At 45.5% G+C, this 20,843-nt stretch overlaps 1 protein-coding gene across 2 annotated transcripts in view; it reads right to left on the reverse strand.

The window, feature by feature from the left end:
- Positions 1 to 913: 913 nt before the first annotated feature.
- The window catches only part of NSMAF (neutral sphingomyelinase activation associated factor), a 665,048-nt gene continuing 645,118 nt past the window's right edge, over positions 914 to 20,843 (reverse strand). For both annotated transcript variants that reach the window (XM_069220229.1, XM_069220228.1), the window contains exon 31: positions 914 to 1,349. In XM_069220229.1, the coding sequence (XP_069076330.1) occupies positions 1,255 to 1,349 (95 nt within the window). In that variant the 3' untranslated portion in view covers positions 914 to 1,254. The remainder of the gene's footprint in view (positions 1,350 to 20,843) is intronic.

Raw genomic sequence — 20,843 nt, forward strand, 5'->3', positions numbered from 1 at the left:
CATTTGTAATGTCGCCGAACTACAATGTGACAAGCAAATATTACGATTATGTATATGACATGTTAGACCGCTCCAAAAATACATTGCTAATTGATGGGCATTTCTTGAGGTTTCTGTACTCTACTTATTTAGTTGGCTCTCCAAGTAAATCTGCGGAGTGGCTTTGGTTCAGGCATGTTGACTAGTAGAAGTTAAGAAAGGATTTCAGCCAACTCCTCCTTCCGGTGATGTGGGTTGTCACTTTACACAGTTCTTTTCTTCATGTCTTTCTGTGGGCTATCCTCGGTTTGAACCTGTGTCTACTGTCATGTAGACTTGTTTTGTGCTCAGAACCTCCGTCACCGTTCACAGAGATTGCTTCCTTGCTTTTCTGCTGTCTCAAGCCCCACGATGCCAGAAAGGTAGTGCGGCTTAAAGCAGCAACATTAGAGTCGAGGCACTAGAAATCTGTGCCCTATTAATAGTATTGCACAATTATTGCTTCGTTGTGACAACTAGGTTGGAGCAGGAACATAAGTGGCCTATTCTAGATCAGTGCTGAAGTCATTCAAAACTTTGCATGCAATATATAGGTGTCATATTACCAGCAGATCCTGTGCACCACAACTTGGAAACAGCTAAATATGGTAAGTGAAGATTATTTCAATAGATTTTCAGGGCACAGCACAATAAAAATGAAGCCGTTGATAGTCATAATCTTAGACAGGAGTTGAGTACAATGTGCATTGTCATTAAAAGAGACCAACACGAAAACTTTGAGATCATAATTAAGTAGCAGCAGGCAGTCTTTTCTGCAATTAAGGTCAAACGAAAGTTGTGATTTTTCTAAGCTAGGTAAGTTGATCTTTAACACTGTTCTCAAACCCCTCAAGCTCAGGCCACTCTTCTCTGGTGGGCAAGGAACATCGCTAAGTAAACAAACACATTTCAAGTTTTAATTACAAAAAATATTGCAATTGTGCTGCACCATTTAAGGCATACATAATATTTCAAGCAGGTTTACTTTATAACAGTTCATATTGAACTAGTACGTACATATACAATGTAGTACCCCCGAACGCATCGATCAAATCATCAATTTCAGTGCAATACCTTAAAATACCTAACCAAGGAAAAACCAAGCGAACTGGCTAACAGTCTTAATTGAAAATATGATAACTCCTTTTAAAAATGTGATTTAAAATACAGTAACTTCAGAGAGCTCCTTTAGTTTAAATATTTCGATACGGGAAAAGGATTCGCGATTGCTGGAACTCAAAACACAAGTTTCCAGAGTATGACGTGTTTGTCTTCTCCGCCTGTGATGATGCTGTTGCACTGCTCATTCATCCACATACAAGTTACAGCGCCTGAATGAAACATGAATGAAAGTTATGTTTATAAATACAGATTCATTTTGAATACCGATCACACTTTTTAAGTAGTTATGTACATCTCAAATAGCAATGCCTATAGCCCAACGGTAATTAAATTAGACATAGGCTCCCTGGCAGCAGATGTTACATTCCTGAATAAATTACATTCTTCCACTTATTAATACTTCAGGTTTATCGTCATGTATTTCCTGCCCAGGCTACACACTGGATCCAAAACCTTTCTGCAGTAACAATTCGCCGGTGTCAGGTTGGACCAATGAGACATCATTACCAGATATGATGAAGCATGTCCAAAAGGGCACCAATGACAGTTGTCACCAGTGCCAATTGTCCCACAGAGAGGACACAATGAAAATACCAGCTACTAAATAAAAACTGAATCCGAAAGGAATCATTACCAAATAATCAACAAGCTTTCAGCACTGAGAAGATGGGAGGACTTAGGCAAAAATCTGCAGGATGTCCAAGTATTTGTCAGGAAGAATATTACTGAAGATGCATAACGTATTCTTCGGACAGACACCTTCACGCAGCCCTGAAGATGAAAGTTTCCAGAGCGTCATCACATAAGGAACAAGAATTTGCAATGCAATGGCTCTCGCATTTGTTCGACTTAGAGCTATTAGCATTGTAAAGTCCTAACCGGACTTTTCTTGCCACATAAATTGAAAATTAAAAGCAATACAGTTGTTCATAAGCGATTCGATTTAAAGTGCCATGCCATGAGCGTGAAGGAGCACAGAAAAGAAAACAGAAGTTCGCTCGCTGTCAAACCTATCGACAAACGTGCAATTAATCATGTAACAGAGTCAGCTTCATGCAAAGCACTCAACTACTGCCGAGCGAGATCGCGCTGCATAGGACATAAAATGAAAAAGTAGTCCAGAAGCCATGCGGAAAACATGGAGCCTCGTATGTTTTCAGTGGTTGGCCGGTGCGCTCAAGGAGGGCTAAACACCGGAAAAGGCATGACGTATGCATGCCTTTCACAAGTGAAATCAAGCGATTTTTAAAAGGCAAGCCCACAAACCAACCAACAGATGGGCGTGACATGGGCGTGGTTAAAAGCCTGCAGAGAGATTACACCAGGGACAGATTGCTTTGCGCTTGACCCTAAAAAGTGCCCTTCTGAATATTTCCAACACTGGATTCAATGCAAAAATGCAAAGTAAGAGTATGGAGACAGGGCCAGGTCACAGCTTGACGGATGTGATTCAATATTAGCCCTTATTAGGATTAAAGTACCACTTCTTGAACGAGCTCAGATACCCACTTTGTTGCCAGTTCATAACATTCTTTGGTGCCTCTGAACTGCTTTTTCCAGTTGGATGCCTGTGAATCCAAATAACAACCAGTTGTCATGCCTATGTTCCTTAGTGCTCCAAGTTAAACCTCTGTCTTACTGCGTGAGATGGTCGATACAAAAATCGAAAATTAATCCTCTGCACTATATGGAATTCTACAACTACAGTAGGAAGGGAGATTTACTTGGTTCCACTCCGCCAGACTCTAAAACAATGATGTGGGAGATGTGGACAGTGATTGTAGCTCTTTCCAGTTTTTACTGATGTACCTGACAGAACAAGGACAAAACCATAAATGATGTCACAACCAAATCCCATGATAGCATCACAAACTGAGGAGATGGAAACGAAATCTGAAGTCCATTCCAGAATCAGATGTAGAACAGACACAGATGAATCCTTTCCTAAATAATTATGGTAGTAAGTTGTTGTTGTTGTCCGGGAGTGAGCAACTATATGTCATCAGTGTAATGGAGAAACCGAAGCCATGTTTTCTAACAAGTCAAGCAAGCGGTGACAGGTCATTATAAAGTAATTTCAGGCTACATCGTGATCCCTGCAGACCACCTTCCAGAACAGCCTGGAAAGAAAATCTAAAAGAAGAGATGGAAAATGCCTGAAAGCAAATTGCAAAAAATGATTAAAGCAGTCCAGTACAATGCCTCCCTCCCATCTCTAAACACCTCTAAAACAATCAGTAAGGTAGGTTCACCATTATCTAGAAAACTGGGGGTATCAGTTAGTCGCTGGATTTTTATAGTGCAGCAACTAGTTTTGAAACCCTCTTTTGACTGACTGGATTCTATGCATTTTCTATAAAAGAATTTTCATGCATTTAAAGGGGCAAATGTGTAGATTTTCCTACCTTAAAAGTGATAACATGTGGCATCCTTTTCATACAATTGGAAACCAATCCGTTTTTTCACATTTCTGCTGGGGGCCTTTCAGCCTGCCATGATACTCGGGGACCAGGAGGAGGCAGGATGTCATTCCTACTACGCACAATGGAGCAATGGAGTCAAGAGCTGTGGTAAGTCAGAAAGAATAATCTACAGCAGCACTGATGTGCAATCAGTCATTGTTGGAGCTGCAACAGCACCAGACAGACATTAAGGGCCTCATTACGACCCTGGCGGGCGGCGGAGGCCGCCCGCCAGGATGCCGCCCTCCATAATACCGCTCCGCGGTCAGAAGACCGCGGAGGGTATTATGAGTTTTTCCCTGGGCTGGCGGGCGGTCTCCAAAAGACCCCCCGCCAGCCCAGGGAAAAACTCCCTTACCACGAGGATGCCGGCTCGTAATCGAGCCGGCGGAGTGGGAAGGTGCGACGGGTGCATTTGCACCCGTCGCGTATTTCACTGTCTGCCAAGCAGACAGTGAAATACTTGTAGGGGCCCTCTTACGGGGGCCCCTGCAGTGCCCAGGGGCCCTGCGACTCCCCCTCCCGCCATCCGGTTCCCGGCGGGAGAACCGCCAGGAACTGGATGGCGGGAGGGGGAGTCGGAATCCCCAAGCCGGCGCAGCAAGCTGCGCCGGCTTGGAGGATTCCTGGGGGCAGCGGGAAACCGGCCGGAGACCGCCGGTTTCCCTTTACTGACCGCGGCTAAGCCGCCGCGGTCAGAATGCCCCGCGAGGCACCGCCGGCGGTGCCACCGCGTCCCGCGGCCCTGGCGGAGGAAATCCGCCAGGGTCGTAATGAGGCCCTTAGTGTTAATTTTAAATCACTGACTAGTCGCAGTTGAGGGCTAACTAAAGGAATTACCAATAGGTATGGCCAGACCAAGGGAAAGACACTACTTAGAAAATATTTGAATTAGCCACAGAAAAAGGTCTAAAACACGGCTAGGAAGACACTTTGTTGCAGCTACCTTTTGTGTTACAACCAAGACAGCAGCAGTTGCAAGAACATTAGCTGTTTCAGCTCAATGAACTACATCTGCCTATTTACTTAAGTCTCCAATTCAGATGGAAATATGAGGTTTAAGTGCCAAATCAGCTATAAATACAATTAATAGTATCCCAAAGCAGGATACTGTGCAGCCTGGAGGGCAGTACAACTGGAAGAATGCAGCTGTGGTTCGAGATGAGACAATAACCTGAGCTAGAGATTTCTGGGTACTGTGCCTGGACAGTACTGACTGTCAAACTGCAATTAACAACTCATAACCCACCTCCAAGACCAGAATGACGGTCTGTGTGATAAATATTGTATCCTACTGGATCCACTAAGAAAATATCAGGCGATGAGCAGTCCTTTAGCCAAGTTTCGGTTATGATAAAAAAAAAATCTATGTGTATTCCAATAGCTCCCTTATTTGAAGTGCATGTTTGCTAAATTGGTCGACATGCATTAACGTCCAATTCAGATATTTGCAGGTGCATTAATGGGAGTGATAAGGGAGAAAAGCAAAACGGAGGTTCAATGTTACATTCTGACGATTAGGTGGAGGATATGCCTCTATCAAGGCAGTTTCAGTGTAAGTTGTTAGGGGGAAACGATAACTGACCGTGAGAACATTGAAGGGCAGAATTCTGTGCACAGTGCCCAACCATATTGCGGCCAGGCGCAGATGGGCTTGCAATGTGTGTGCCTGAGGCATCCCCACAGCGTAGCAACACCCGCACTGGGAATTTAAGTCCTTCAACACAGAAGATGGCAGTGTAAATGGTCAACGTTGCTAAGGAAAATAATGCACAGTCTACACTCTCACAATAAGTGGCAGATGCCGCAATGAACAATAATATACATTTCAATTTGATAAGAATCCATTGCCTTACTTTTGATGTATAGAGAAGAGCGCACACACTGTAGTAACCCTAGAAGGTAAAGCACAAAGTAGGCTCTCTTCCTTTTAAACGGCTGTGCCTCCCACTGTGCATATTAAAATTCCACAACTCCTGTGTCATCAAGGACCACATTCTTGGCAAGTGCTGGTTTCATATATTATCACTAACTGTTATTGGAAGGTAACTGGAAATGCGACCACTTTCAAGAGCAACACATTTTCTTAATATGGGTCTAGTTTTCAATTTGTTAAGTTTGATGGGCATATGTGAGTATCCAGTACTGGTAATAAAGTTAGGCAGATGGCGTCTGACATGGGTGTTGAAACTATCTCCTAAACATTATTGTTCGCATTCATTTTAATGTATCTGTTGATAGAGAGGTATTGGTCCACTGGAGAGCTACCTCATCCTTTAAAACTATCAGAAGCAAGAAAGGGGTACTAGTTGGTCTGTTTCCTCTGTAGTGGGTATATTAACAGCTTAAATATTTTGGCACACAATTCCAAAATTGCTGGAAAAAGTAATCTAAAAGTATATACTAGCAATTGAGTACTGATTCTTAAGTAGCCAGTAGCCAGTAGCCTGCAGACGTTGGTTGAGAATGATGCACTCTAAAGTCAGCATTTTAGGTCCAGAAAGGAAAAGTGTATGGGTACTCTTTCCTCCAATAATGTTGAAATCACAAGGTATGATATGTTTGCTCGTAAAGTGCCCAAACTACTAACAAATCAATAATGGACCGCTTTGGAGTGCTGCCCTGTCTTCTGCTTAAAAAAAATAACCTGTGTACAAGAAAAACTAAAGACATTTGCAGGCATTGCCTTTGCTATAATGGTTACCAGTGGGTCCTAAAGATATTCAGACTGTTTTAAAAGCTCAAAAGCAATAGATCTGAACCATAAGCACAGCATATGACACTTCTAGCACAAAACCATATTACATCTAGCTGTGGTTACAAAGTTGCCAAGTGCAGCACCTTTGACAAACAACAATAAGTTAACTTCTTGCTGCTGTACTGACTTATTGACATGCAACGTTGTTGAACAAAAGATGAGGCTCCAGAGGCCATGGGAGGTTAGGTTTGGGGAGAAAGGATGTCTTTGAGTTCACTTATTACAGACAAATAAGTTACTTACCTTCGGTAACAAATCCGCTGGTAGGGACATTTTCTAGTTGCAGATTCCTTACCTTAGAATTTCCCCAGGTATCAGCCTGGATCCAGAGATTTTTCTTCGAGCATTACCCTTGCACACCGTCAGGTGGCGTTTGTAGGAAACTGGCCCTTGTCACAGTTACCCCTTCACCCCCACACTATTTGCATATCTGATGCTAACTTGACTGAGTGTGTGTTGGGATCCTGCTAGCCAGGCCCCAGCACCAGTGCTCTTTCCCTAAACTGGACCATTGTTTCCACACTTGGCACACCACTGGCACACAGCTAAGTCCCTTGTAAAAGGTACCAGTGGTACCAACGGCTCCGTGACCAAGGAGGGCCCCTAAAGGCTCCAGCATGTATTGCGCCACCCTAAGGGACCCCTCCTCAAACACACAGATAGATAATCTTTATTGCTCGATTAATAAAAATCATTGTAATATAATACATACTAAAATGCCAGTCTTGGATGAATGAAACCAACTACAAATGTCAAAAAATTAAGACCTTAAAATGCATAAAACGGTGGGAGTAAAAATTGATACAACTTCATAGTCCACCTTATTCAAAAAGAAGAAAAAAAAAAAAACAATCATATGCAAAAACATGAACAGGTTTAAAAAAAAAAAAAAAAAAAAAAAAAAAAAATATTTCATGAAGAGGTGATGCTGCCTTAAACGTGGACTATCATTTACGAATCACCAGCCGGGGCACTCTACGTACTGGTTACTGCTGCTCAACAATTACCCCAAGTCAGCCATAGCGAGCTTCTTATGAAACAGCTGTGAAAACTTCACTCCCCTGCAACAGAATAGAATCGACTTACCCTTAAGCCAACTTATTACAGCCAATCTGCAGGAGCAGACACTGCTAAATAAAAAATGCAGTTTTAACAGATTTCTTCTTTCCTGGGTCAGAGACGGCCAGGTACAGAGGCTGTACAACAAATATTCTCAATTATAGCCACATAAAGGGCAGCATTGGTCAGGATAATGTTTTTTCCCTTAGGGGCGAGCATCTTTTGTGTCAAAGAACCCTATGCGATATAATAAGAACTGATGTTTTACATGGATAGAAAAATGTTCTGTGAGGTATCCTTGTGGGGCAGAGTCCAAGCACATGCACACTACCATTGCAGATTGTGTGGTGGTGGGGAGAAAAAGGTAAAGTTTATATGGCATCCCTCTCAGGGTGCCATGCCCACAAACCACTGCCCGTGGGATAGGTAAGTCACGCCTCTAGCAGGCCTCACAGTCCTAAGGTGAGGGCATAGTTGCATGAGCAATATGCCCCTACAGTGTCTAGGTCCATTCTTAGACATTGTAAGTGCAGTGTGATCATATTAAGTAAATAGACTGGGAGTATGTCATCATGAACTCCAAGGGTCCATGATGGCTTTACTGAAGGCTAGGAAGTTTGGTATCAAACTTCTCAGCACAATAAACCCACGCTGATAGCAATGTAGGATTTATTGTACAATACACACAGAGGGCATCTTAGAGATGCCCCCAGCATGTTACCCAACCCTTTAATGTAAGGCTCACCAGACTGTGTCAGCCTGTCACTAAAAGACAAGTTTCTGACCCCATGTGTGAGAGCCTTTGTGCTCTGTGGATCAGGAACAAAACCTGCTCTGGATGGAGGTGCTTCACACCTTCCCCCTGCAGGAACTGCAACACTTGGCGGTGAGCCTTAAAGGCTAAGGCCTCCTGTTACAGTGCCCCAGGGCACTCCAGCTAGTGGAGATGCCTGCCCACCGCCCCGACAAAGCCCCACTTTTGGCGGCAAGTCCTGTGGGAAAATTAGGTAAAACAGGGAGGAGTGACCACTCCAGCTAGGACCACCACTAAGATGTCCGGAGCTAAAGTGACCCCCCACTCCCTGCAGAATCCTCCATCTTGGTTTGGAGGACAGGGACCAATAGGGTTAGGAATGTGCCCCCCCACTCCTCAATGGGAGTGGGCACAGGAAGGGTGTAGCCACCCTCAGGGAAAGTAGCCATTGGTTACTGCCCTCTAACCCCTGTAAGGCCCCTAAATCTAATATTTAGGGGCACCCCTGAACCTAGCTCACCAGATTCCTGGAGACCTCAAGAAGAAAAGAAGAAAGAAGCAAGAAGAAGGACTGCTAAGCCGACACCAGCAGGGAAGACTCAAGCCACCAACTGACTTGGCCCCAGTCCTACTGGCCTGTTTGCAGCTTCAGAAGCCCTGCTACAAAAAGGCAACACATTGTGCAGGACCAGCAACCTCTACAAACCCCCAGAGGACTGCCGGCCCAGCAGAGGTCAGCGGCCCTGTCCACAAGAAACTAAAAAAGAACTCCAGAACTGCCCCGGATCCGCAAGCCCATGTCTAGGTGGCCCACCAGCTCAGATCAGGTCCCCAGGCGATTCCAAACTTGAGTCCACCCAGGGTTGATCCCTCCTGGCCAACACAATGATGCCTGCAGCCTGAAACCAGATGACGCCCCTGACTGTGACCAGATCTGACAATGATTCTTGATGCCTGAAGGAACCACTGCACCTGCAGGCCCTAGGCCTGGGGAACCCGACTGACGGTTCAGCAAAGTTCAGCAGGTGGCCCTCCTTGTCCAGCCCGTTGTTTCCCAGAACCGATCCCCTGGACCCAGTTTGCAGCATCTTTTGTGATCCCCGGGGTCCCCTACTGAAAAGCATTGGGTGCCCAGCTCTGTGTTTGCACCCTGCACCCGGCCCCCTTGTGCGCTGAGGATGTGTGTTTGGTGTAGACATGTGGCTCCTCTAAACCCCCAGGTCTGTTACCCGAGGACGCAGGTACTTACCTGCCAGCAGATCTTTTCTATCCATTTTAAACTTAACATCAACTTTGACCTCTGCACCCAGCCGGCCCTGTGTTGCTGGTGGTACGTTTGGGGTCAACTTGAACTTTGACCTGTGGACATCCTAACCCCTGGAGACTGGAACTGTAAGTCGAGTACTTACCTGCAAATCATACTAATACTTTTCCTCCCCTAGGACTGCATTGGTTCTTATGAAAAATTGCACTGTCAACTTTTGAAATAGAAAATTGCTACTTGCTTGTAAACTGCTTTATCTGCTAAAACCAAACAAAGTACATTTGATACATGTGCGTAATACCTACCTACAACTGTACTTACCTGCAAAAAAGTTCTTCTGGTAGTAATACAGTAACAAAATACATCTTTGTTACATAAAAACAATTGGCTTGGAGTTAGTCATTGGGTGTGTGCCTCATTTCTTGGCTGTGTACGTACAACAAATGCTTTGCACTACCCTCTGATAAGCCTAACTGCTCGACCACACTACCACAAAAAAGAGTATTATTATTATCAACTTTAGCCTCTGTTAAGCCTCTGGGGACCACCTGGACTCTGTGCACACTATATCTCATTTGGATATGGTGTATACGAAGCCAGCTTCCTACAGCGTTAGACGACTCTACGTTAGTCGTTGGCATCGTGGTCGCTGGATATGTCGCGGGTCGCATATAGGCGCAACCCGGCGCGCTGATGTCAGTTTCTTTTCATGACTTTCCACGACAGAAGTGTGGAGCCATGAATAACACGGACTCTGGTGCACCTGAAATAGGGCTCTGAAACTGAAGTCCCTGTCCCTAGAAATCAGTTCGCACAGCGGGAAGGATGGGTTAGTCGGTAAGGAATCTGCAACTAGAATATATCTCAACCAAATATTTAGTTACCAAAGGTAAGTAACTTATTCATGTGATAGAGACTTCTAGTTGCAGATTCCTTACCTTAGACTAGATACCCAAGCGATACCATCCCTAGGGGCGGGTCTGTGAACCAAGATCATACTAGGAAGTCCTGCAGGACCGAACAAGCAAAGTACACATCCCTTCGGACCTGACTGTCCAGGCAGTAATGTTTAGTAAACGTGTGCAAGGATGCCCACGTTGCTACCTGGCAGATTTCCAGGACTGGAACACCCCGTGCTAATGCAGAGGTTGCAGCTGTTGATCTGGTAGGGCAAGCGCGTAAGCCCTCTGGGGATTGCTTTTTAGCCAATGCGTAGCACATTTTAATGCAGAGGACCATCCATCTAGAGATGGTTCTCTTCTGCACAACCTGCCCTTTCTTCGCACCCACATAACCCACAAAGAGTTGATCATCCACCCGGAACTCTTTTGTACAATCAAGATAGAATGTCAAAGTTCTTTTTGGGTCCAGACAGTGGTGTCTCTTCTCTTCCTTAGAAGGATGTGGGGGGCACTTAAAAAGTAGGCAAGGTGATTGAGTGGCCTACATGAAAGGGCGTGACCACTGTAGGCAGAAAGAAGCCCTATTGCGAAGCACCACCTTATCAGGGTGGATGGAGATGAAAGGTGGCTTTGAAGAAAGAGCCTGCATCTTGCTCACTCTGCTGGCCGAGGAGATAGCTACAGGGAAGACCGTTATCAGAGTAAGCAGGCGAAGTGGGCAGTTGGGAAGCGGGTCAAAGGGAGCGCACATTAGAAAGGTAAGAACTGAGTTCAAATCCCTTTGAGGCATTATGAATGGGGAAGGAGGAAAGAGATGGGTAAGGCCCTTAACAATTCATCCAACAATCGGAGATTTAAACAAGGAGGGATGGTCAGGCAAATGGAGGAAAGCCGAGATGGCAGACAAATAACCCTTTAGGGTGCCCAGAGCAGAGCCCTGCTGGGACAAAGGAAGAATAAACAAAAGACCCTCAGAAAGGGGGGGGTAAGAAATGGGGTCAACAGACTTGTTTGTAGACCATGCCACAACTTTGTTCCAAAGACAGGCATATACCATTTTGGTGGAGGGACGCCTGGCTGCCAAGATAATGTTATAGACTTTGGGCAGGAGGTCAAAAGATGTCAACTGCCGCTGCTCAATCTCCATGCAAGAAGGCGGAGACTGGACAGGTTCAGGTGGTGAACCATCCCCCGCTGTAACAGAAGATCCTCCTGAAGGGCAGTCTGATCGGAGGATCGAAGGCCATGCTCAAGAGCTCAGGATCCCATACTCTTCTTACCTATTCAGGAGCCCCAAGAATGACGTGCGATTGGTTGTTCATGATCTTCTTGAGAACTCCACTTGAGACGAAAAGCGTCGCCTAGCGAGTGCCCCCCTGGAAACTCCGATGAGCAAAACGGCTGATATTACGCGTTCTCTGCGGAGGCGAACAGATCTAACCAAGACTCTCCCCCACTGCTGAAAGACATTGCACCACACGTGGATGGAGGCGCCATTCGTGATCGACCAGGCACTGAGAGCTGAGTTGTCAGCTCTGACGTTCAGAAAGCCTGCCAGATGTTGAACCACCAGGGCTATGCCCTGATGTTTTAGCCATGTCCAGAGGCAGAGAGTCTCCTGACAAAGGATCTACAACCCCATCTGCCCTGCTTTTTTTAGTACCACATGACAATGGTGTCCATGAACATCTGCACCACTTTCACTTTGAAAGAGGGAAGGAAAGCATATAATGCTAGTCTGATTGCCCTGAGCTCCAAATGGTTGATTTGGAGCTCAGACTCCACTGGAGACCAAGTGCCTCTGATCTCCGCCTCTTCCATGTGGCCACCCCATCCAAAGAGTGAAGCAATTAGGGTTAAAAAGCCACCACTGCAGGTCTTGCTCGTTCTTTCTGAGATATTGACCATGTTGGTGACATTCCCTTGCACCCACTGGAACTTCAGATCCAACTGCAAAGCCCACATTTGCCATATGGCATGTGCCAGCTGTAGGATGCAGGAGGCCATGAGGCCCAGCAGCCTCAGAGTCATTCTCACAAAAATCCAGGATACAGGCTGAAACATCAGTATCATAGATCAAATATCCTGGACTCGCTGTTCTGGAGGATAGGCCCGAAACTGCACAGATGAAAGGGAGCTTTTGACAGAGTGTCAGGTGTGACTTCAGCACGTTCATAGTGAACTCCAGCGAATGCTAGAGGTCCGCCGTTGTCTGGAGATGGGAGATGACCGCCTGGGGCGAGCCCGCATTCAACAGCCAGTCGTTGAGGGAGGGGAAAACTCCTAACCTGCGCAGATGAGCTGTGAACACCGCCAACACTTTGTTGCACACATGTGGGAGCTAGTAATGCCAAAGGGGAGCATGGTGAATTGAAAATGCTCATGACCTACCACAAACCGCAAGTAACGTCTGTGGGCAGGCAGGACCGGAATTTGAAAATAAGTGTTCCCCAAGTCTAACACTACCATCCAGTCTCCAGGGCAGATAGGACCTGAGCCTTCCTGAGGAAGATATTGACGGACCAGAGGTCGAGGATAGGGCAGAAGCCATTGTCCTTTTAGGGCATCAGAAAGAAGTGGGAATAACAACCACAGCCTACTTCTGGCACAGGGCCAAGAGAGCTATAACCTCTTGCAGAGAATCCTCGATTATACGATTATAAGGTGGTGACATGGAGGAAGGAGTAGACTCGAAGGGGGGGGGCGGTAGCCCCTTCAGACTATTTGAAAAACCCACCTGTCTGACATGATGACCACCTAATGGCACCCAGGGGTACTGCTTGAAAAAAATTCTCTGGATACAGACTGACGCCTGAGAAAATTCTAAGGTAAGGAATCTGCAACTAGAAGTTTCTATCAGATACAGACAGAAAGAGAGCAAAATTGATTCTCTGTAAAGAAAACTCTGCATAGACTCTTTCATAAGTATACCCAGTTAGGTAGACACAGTGGTTAAAATTAATAATGCCGGCCTACACTGGATGAATCTGAAGGACAAATCTGATTCTTAAACTGAAACTGCAAACCCGGGGAAGACCATGTTTGAGGCCCCAGTTACCATGTCACAGGATAAAACGCTCTATTTGAAGGAAGCAAAGTAACCATAGTTCACAGATTTTGATAGGGGTGTATTGTTTTACCTTCTCCTCGTTTGTAAACGTGAAAAGGCCACAAGTACTGGAGGGTGTATCACAGATGGCGAAGCCCTTTTCATTGTGCTCTGGCTCTAAGTTATTATGCTCGAGACCCTGATGCTATATTTGAGTGCCACGGGCACCCATTCAGAATAACTATGTTATGCAAGCCTAAAAAGTACCATTTACTAGTTAAACTGCTAAAACTAAAAGGTTCCTATAAACAAAATACTTGTAGTATGCCACAAAGGTTTTGTCTCCAATGATGAAGCAAATATCTGTTGTATGCATTTAGCAACACCGAGGAAGACTAAAGACCAGTACATTTAGAGGCGAATTAAGATAGATTATAAATCCTCACTGACTGAACGTTTTCCTTTTTGTGGAGCATTTCTTGACCCATGCATAATCCACCCCGTCCTAACCCTTAGTGCCTTTCTTCTTGTGCAGTGCATGTCTACTCTCTCAATGCAAGACGGAGTTTCTAGGGCTCTGTGACCCTACCTTGGCATCCAATGTCCCTGCCCAAAAAACAAGCGTTCTTTTCCTTCGGGATTTTTTAAACACTGCAAGTTAAAATGTGACTCTGGATGTAAAATAAACATGTTATGATACACTATTCAAAGAATGAATGATCAACATATGGGTGGTGTCTAAAACAGTGAATTACATAGGATAGTGCAAGTTAGACACAGTATTAAAATAATTTTCTTTAAACTGTCACGCATAAGGCGGGTGATCTACTTTATATCCCTTCATTCTCAGTAACTAATAGTGGACACCAAAGTAAACTCCCATCTACGCTACTCCAACAGTCTCCATGCCATCATCCAGTCTTATTTTAAAAAATAAACTACACACATCCCAAAATGCTTGAGTAAGGATCCCTATGAGCTTAGGATGTTTGATACGAGAGCCACAGATTCCTCTGTTGGCTCTAAGTGGAGGTTTGGCTTCATTTCAAAATCCTGCGCTGTACCAGGGCTTTCTAAAGCAGCCAACATACTTGGTCATTAAACTATGTACAGTCACTCAATCTAGTAGGTAAAAAGATTCTGGTTATCAACTGCTGTCATTTGAAATGAATTGGAGGTATGAGTCTTTCACTGCTAACACACAGAAACTAGAGTGCTCTACGTAATGAAATGAAGTTAGAAAACCAATGTAGGAAAGTAGGATCATTCTGACATAGTTACCCCCAATTTCTGCCTGGTGTCAGTGTGTTTAGACTTAGTACACTGGAATCCTGCTTACCGGATCCCAGTGTCAGTGCTCCCTCCCCGAAAATTGACTTGGTAAGTGATTCTTTCACCCATCATTGGCATACTGGGGCAAGTCTAAGTCCCTGGTAAATGGTACTTAGGTACCCAGGGACATTGGTATCCCAGGGGGTTCCCACGGCCTGCAACATGTACTATGCCACCCATGGAAGCCCATGCAAACTGTGTCTGCAGGCCTGCCATTGCAGCCTGCGTGAAGTGATGCAAGCACCTTTCACTTTAAATATAAGGTCTACTTTATGGACCCTAAGTAACCCCTATGGTAGGGCCTTCAGCCCAAGGGCAGGGTGCATGATTCTGAGTGTGAGGGAACCTCTGCACGAACAGTGGTACCCCTATAAACCCCAGACTCCATTCTCTGGGCTTTGTAAGTGCGGGGATGCCATCTTAAGGTATGTAGTGGACTCTGGTCAATACGAGAGGTCCAACTATTTTTTTTATATATAATTTTCAACATTTACCTTCCAAACATAAGTGGAAGGCAACAGATAATCGTTCCCACACAACAAATACATCTGTAATTGTGACAGTATTTATATTTCATGTGTTACAGTGATGCACCTAGGATGTATAAATAATATACAGAAGGGGTACAGATTATTATAAACCATGAACCCAACTACCACATCCTTCGTCCTAGGGGGCCCCCAGTGACATATATATATATTTTATATATATATATATAGTTAGTGCTTCGGGTGCCACAGACATACATAAAAGGAACTGCGGTATGGATGAATAGTAACAAAAGTTATGATTGGCTGGCAGGTGTGGTTACTCTGCCTCTCCAGTCTCCTTACCTATCAGATAAGTCTGATATGAACCTCAATATTTTTAGGGCACGTTTGTGGGGGAGCCAGCTCCTTGTACAGAATTGTTTGGGTGTTGCAGTATGTCATGTCTGTGTGCCAGTCTCTTAGCATAGGCAATGGCCCTCGATCCCATCTCATTGCTACCCTACTGTGAGCTTGTAAAAGACCAATGGCCACCAGTCTCCTAGCACCTTTCTCCATGTCTTTGTCAAAGCCTAGAAGAGCTAACAATGGTGTAGCCGTCAATCTAGTACTGATTATTTGTTCCAGCTCTAGAAATATCACCATCCAGAATTTATGGACACCAGGGCAGGTCCATGCCATATGGAGAAAATCACATTGCTTCAACCGCATCTTGGGCAATCAGCAGTGTCACACAACCCAAACTTTTGGAGTCTAACAGGGGTATGATAAACCCAATTAATGTATTTTCAGTTTATCAGCCTGTTTCTCCCGTTTAATGAAACTGATAGTGTCATGGAACAGCAATATGCTCATTGAGCGTCCGTTAGTGCAGTACCAAAGTCTCTCTGCCACTCGAGCCTGGCTCTTAGTAAAACCGGGCCTGCGGCCCTCTTGTGCAAAGCTGTATAATCTGGTAATCAATTTCACCTGTGCTGTCTCTTTTATTAACCTTGAGATGGCTGGTAATCAAGTGTTCCAGAGGTGCATATTGCCAACCTGGAAGAAATCGCCCATGGTACTGATACCTAGCTTGCTGAACGCAGCAGCTGCGCCTCTATCTCGGCTCGGTGGGAACCAAGCACACCAGTTGCCCCGCACATGCGGGGAGTACATCAGGGGGATTGTTTGCTGGGTCATGAAGCCACATCAAGCATGTGTTGTGGTATTTAGGAAGACAAACGTACCATATTGTTGCCTTAGGCGCATAAAGATTTGTTGCTGTAGTGTGCCTGTGAGCGAGATGTCTCGCTCAATATAAGCATGGGGCGCGTCATGGGGACCGTGGATTCCACTATGCGCTAGCATGCAGCAAGTAGCCTTGTAATATGCTGCAAGGTCAGGAGCATTGAGCCCCCCATATCATAGTGCAACTATGCTCATGCAAGTCTAACCAGCAGAGATCTCAATGTACCAAAAAGTGACAGGGAGTAGCATTGGGATGTTTTGAAACAGAAATAAAAATCTCGGAAAAACCACCATTTTCATAAGGGCAATGTGTCCCATCAAGGAGAGGGGGAGCCTATCCATCTGTCTACAGCATCACAATTTTTTTTAAATTGCTCTACCACAACTGACGAGCAGGACAACTCATGGGTCTTTGTGTATCTGAACCCTCAGTTAGCGGCCAGAGTCTGTTGTCCGCGTAAGGGGAAAGTCCAGCAGCACTGGGGTCATGGCCGGGACGACAGGAAAAATGATAGATTTGTTCAAGTTAATCCTTAAGCCAGAATGGCCTCTGAATTGCAACAATTAGCGAAAAAACGGTGAGAGGCTGTGGATCAGGATCGTGAACATACAACAGTGTGTCATCAGCATAAGTGGATATTGTCAACGTGCATCCGGGAGAGCGAATAACTTTATGCCTGTGGTATTCCCGTATGGCACATGCTAATGGTTCAGCCACCAGGGCGTACAGGAGAGGGACAATGGGCACCCTTGCCTGGTGCCCCTGGTGATTTCTATACTGTCGGAAACTGTGGCATTAACCCTCATTCTTGCTGTTGGGCTGGTGTATAGGGTCTGCACTAGCTGGAGAAATACCTCTCCTACTCCAAGACGACGCAATACCTCCAGCATAAAGCTCCACTCAACTGAATCGAAGGCCTTTTCCGCATCCAACAAGACAACTGCTCCATGTACCGCAGGGTCAATCTGTTGTACAGTGTGAAATAAGTTTCTGAGATTCATTGTCAAACTACACCCTGTTATGAAACTTGCCTGTTCTGGCATCACCAATTTAGGCAGGATAGGTGCTACTATTATAGCAAGGATTTTGACATCAAAATTTTTGTCTAAATTGAGCAGAAAGAAAGGCCTGTACGAAGAGCATTGTTGCAGGGCTGTGCCAGGCTTAAGTAACATGATTATTTGGGCCTCTCTCATGGATGCTGGCATGAGAGCATCGCTAGCAATCTCACCAAACAGAGTATGCATGTGCAGTATTAGTATTTCTTCGGTGTAAAATGCCACCGAAAGCCCATCTGAGCCACGGGCTTTCCCTGCTGCCATACCTTTAAGGGGCTTTGGTATCTCTGCCAGTTGCAATGGAGACATGAGGTACTCCCTATCTTCGTTCACAAGCCAGGGCATGGCAATATATGTTCCAGATAGTCTTTAGTGTTGGATTTGTTGCCTGTGAGCTTAGATGTGTATAAGTGCATAGTAATCCTTAAATTTGTTTGCGACTCCTGGCGGGTGACAGGTTGATCGCTCTTCATCCGTTAATACTTTCAAGACCACATCCAATTCCTTGTTGGGTGTCATCAATGCCGCCAATGTCACACTAGAAAGTTCTCCCTCCCTACGTGAGCAGGGTACCGTATATTTACTCAAGTGCTGCATTTCATCTTAGGCAGTGTCATGAAATTCTGATCATTTCTCTTTCATCTGTCCCAGCAAGTTATCTTCCCCTGAAGCTAGGTGCACTCTCTCCAGCTTGGCTACCTCTTTCTCCAACCGGGCCAATCGGCCCCATATGGATTTCAAGACACCTGCATGCTTAGCAATGGTTATCCCTCTGCATACTTTAAAGTCATCCCATACCACACAAAATTTGAAAACCATCCCACTGTTATTGCTAAAAAAAAATCTTCTAATGATCAGAATATGTCCTGGGCAGGGTTTCACAATCAATTACTTGTGTCGCTAGACTTCTGTAAACCAGCTAGTAGTTGATGCATGTGTATAAATGATATACTGCAAAACAGTGAGGGTATCCTCCCACTGTGGGAAACCTATGTCTCCAAATAACGACCAGTTCGAAGTTGGTCGCACTCTCAATGATGGCAAGGGCCAATCCTGAGCCCTGAGGAAGAATCCAACATTGGGTCTAGCACACAACTGAAGTTGCCCCCCCATATCTGTGACATTTCTCCCCATCTGGCAAGTGTTGCAGATAAATAATGTTAGGATTGTGGATTATTGTAGTTGGGACCAAAAAATCCGACAAGCAAGAATATTAAGTCGTCTTTTTTACATTGTACAATAGTATAGCTATGGGTCGCTAGCAAGTTCCTGGGTCTGGAGCCCTGAAGTCTTACCAGCCCATATTAGAACCCTGGCGAATGTGATTTATGTCCTGCAGCTAAAAATTGACCATGCAACCTACGCAGAGTCAGTACCAGACTATTCAGGGCTAGGTGTGTTTCTTGGAGTACTGCAACCTCTACATGATGCTGCTTCAAGTATGCAATAACTTTCCTCACCTTTCTATAGCTGTTGAGGCCGCCCCTGACGTCCCAAGTTAGTAGTTTAATGGTTATGTGGCATGAAGGGCCATCGGGCCCTGTGCTAACCTCGTCATGTGTCGCTGTTTGCGACATGTGAATTAAGAAGTGCAGACCAGCTGTATGATATTAGTTGTTGTGTGGTGCGAACAAAAACAGCAAAAAGAAGATTCCCGTCAACCCACTCCACTCCCACGACAGGCCAACCCACATCTAGCATGTCGGTATATTTAAGTGCCATCCCACTCCCACCCAACTCCCTCCCAGTAAGAACAATTCCCAAATTCTATGGCTCACACATGAGGGCAGATGTTAGCAGCCAGCAAAACATAGTCTCACCCATGGGCCGCTAATCAATGTTATCTATAGCCCTTAAATGAAGGATCGGAATATATTGTGCGAGAACACTGTACAGTTAGTGCAGCAGCGTTTATGCATCTTATCCGTGGCCATTATAGTTCAAAGGGCTGAAGTAGAGTACAGTGTCCACGAGGACAAGGACAACCAGAAACTTTTAATCGCTACCCTTTTTCTACCAACAGCAAACCCACAGCATGATATTCACATCACTCCGTGCAGAAAGGGCACTGACCCTGATCATTACAGGAGTACAGTGTAGGAAGCTGGCCTGGTGTGTGGTGATAACCTATGGTATTGTCACCCTACACCAGGTCCAGGTATTCCCTATTAGTAAAGTGTAGGCAGTGTCTAGAAAGCCAGGGCTCTCTATAGGTAGCTGTGGATGAGCAGCCAAGATTTATCTAGGAGACGTGGAAAGCTTATGTAATACCAGTACAGTCACACAACACTTACACACAGGAAAGAACCACACAGTGTTGCAAAAATAAAGGTACTTCATTATGGTAAGACAAATACTAAAATACTGTATAAGCAATACCCCAACTGGAAGTAAGTAAACACACTATTATACACACATTGAAAATCAGTAAATAGCATAGAAAGCAATAGGCATTGGTAAAAGCAACAGCAAACAGTGATGGCCCTAGGGGAGGGCCAAACCATATACTAAAAAAGTGGAATGTGAAAGGCAGTCCCCCACCAAAGGAAGGGGAATCAGTAGAGGGGAGCTGGAAGAACTAGGAATACCAAGGGGTAAGTACCAGGGTGCCCCCCAGCGACCAGGAGAGAAGAGGTAAGTACCTGGTTTCCCCCAAACCGACAGCAGGACTTTGAAAAAGGACTGTGCAAGACACAGACAAGACTGGAGAGAAACCAAAGGTGGATCCTGACACAAGAGGACCTGCAAAGGAAGAGAACCAAGTCCAGTTTGTAATGGAGTGTCCAGCTGTGGCAGGAACCACTACCCACCCTTCTGTGGATGCAGGACCAGGTCGACGGTGGATGAAGAAAGTCAGCAGAGCAGCACAGGAGCAGAAGAGGAGTTCCAGAAGTGATGCAAGGGATGTTCCACAACGGCGGTTGTGATGCAGTCGGTCAGTGTTGCTGGAAAACCACCAACAGGCCTTGGCACATCCAAGAATTGGAGAAGAAGGTTTTGCAACGCTGAAGAGGACCAGCAAGGTCCAGGAGACTCAACCCCAGGAGGGGAGTCTGAGGTGATCCTCAGCAGCTGGGAGAGTCACAAGAAGAGGAGGCAGCCCCCACAGGCAACCCAAGGGCAGCAGGCACAGTATCTGAAGTGAGGCCCACTATGCACGCCTGAAGAGGAGTCCCATATTGCTGGAGCAGCAGACAGGAGACTGTGCTTTGCAGGAAGGAATGCTGGGGGCTGGGGCTACAAGGAGCCTGAAGATCCCTTGGAGGAGGAACAAGCAAGCCTTGGTAGCCGCAAGAGTCACGATGCACAGGGGTACTGTCCTGCAAGGAGAGGCAAGGGTTACCGTCTT

Source organism: Pleurodeles waltl, chromosome 2_2 (assembly GCF_031143425.1).
Source record: "Pleurodeles waltl isolate 20211129_DDA chromosome 2_2, aPleWal1.hap1.20221129, whole genome shotgun sequence".
NCBI lineage: Eukaryota > Metazoa > Chordata > Amphibia > Caudata > Salamandridae > Pleurodeles > Pleurodeles waltl.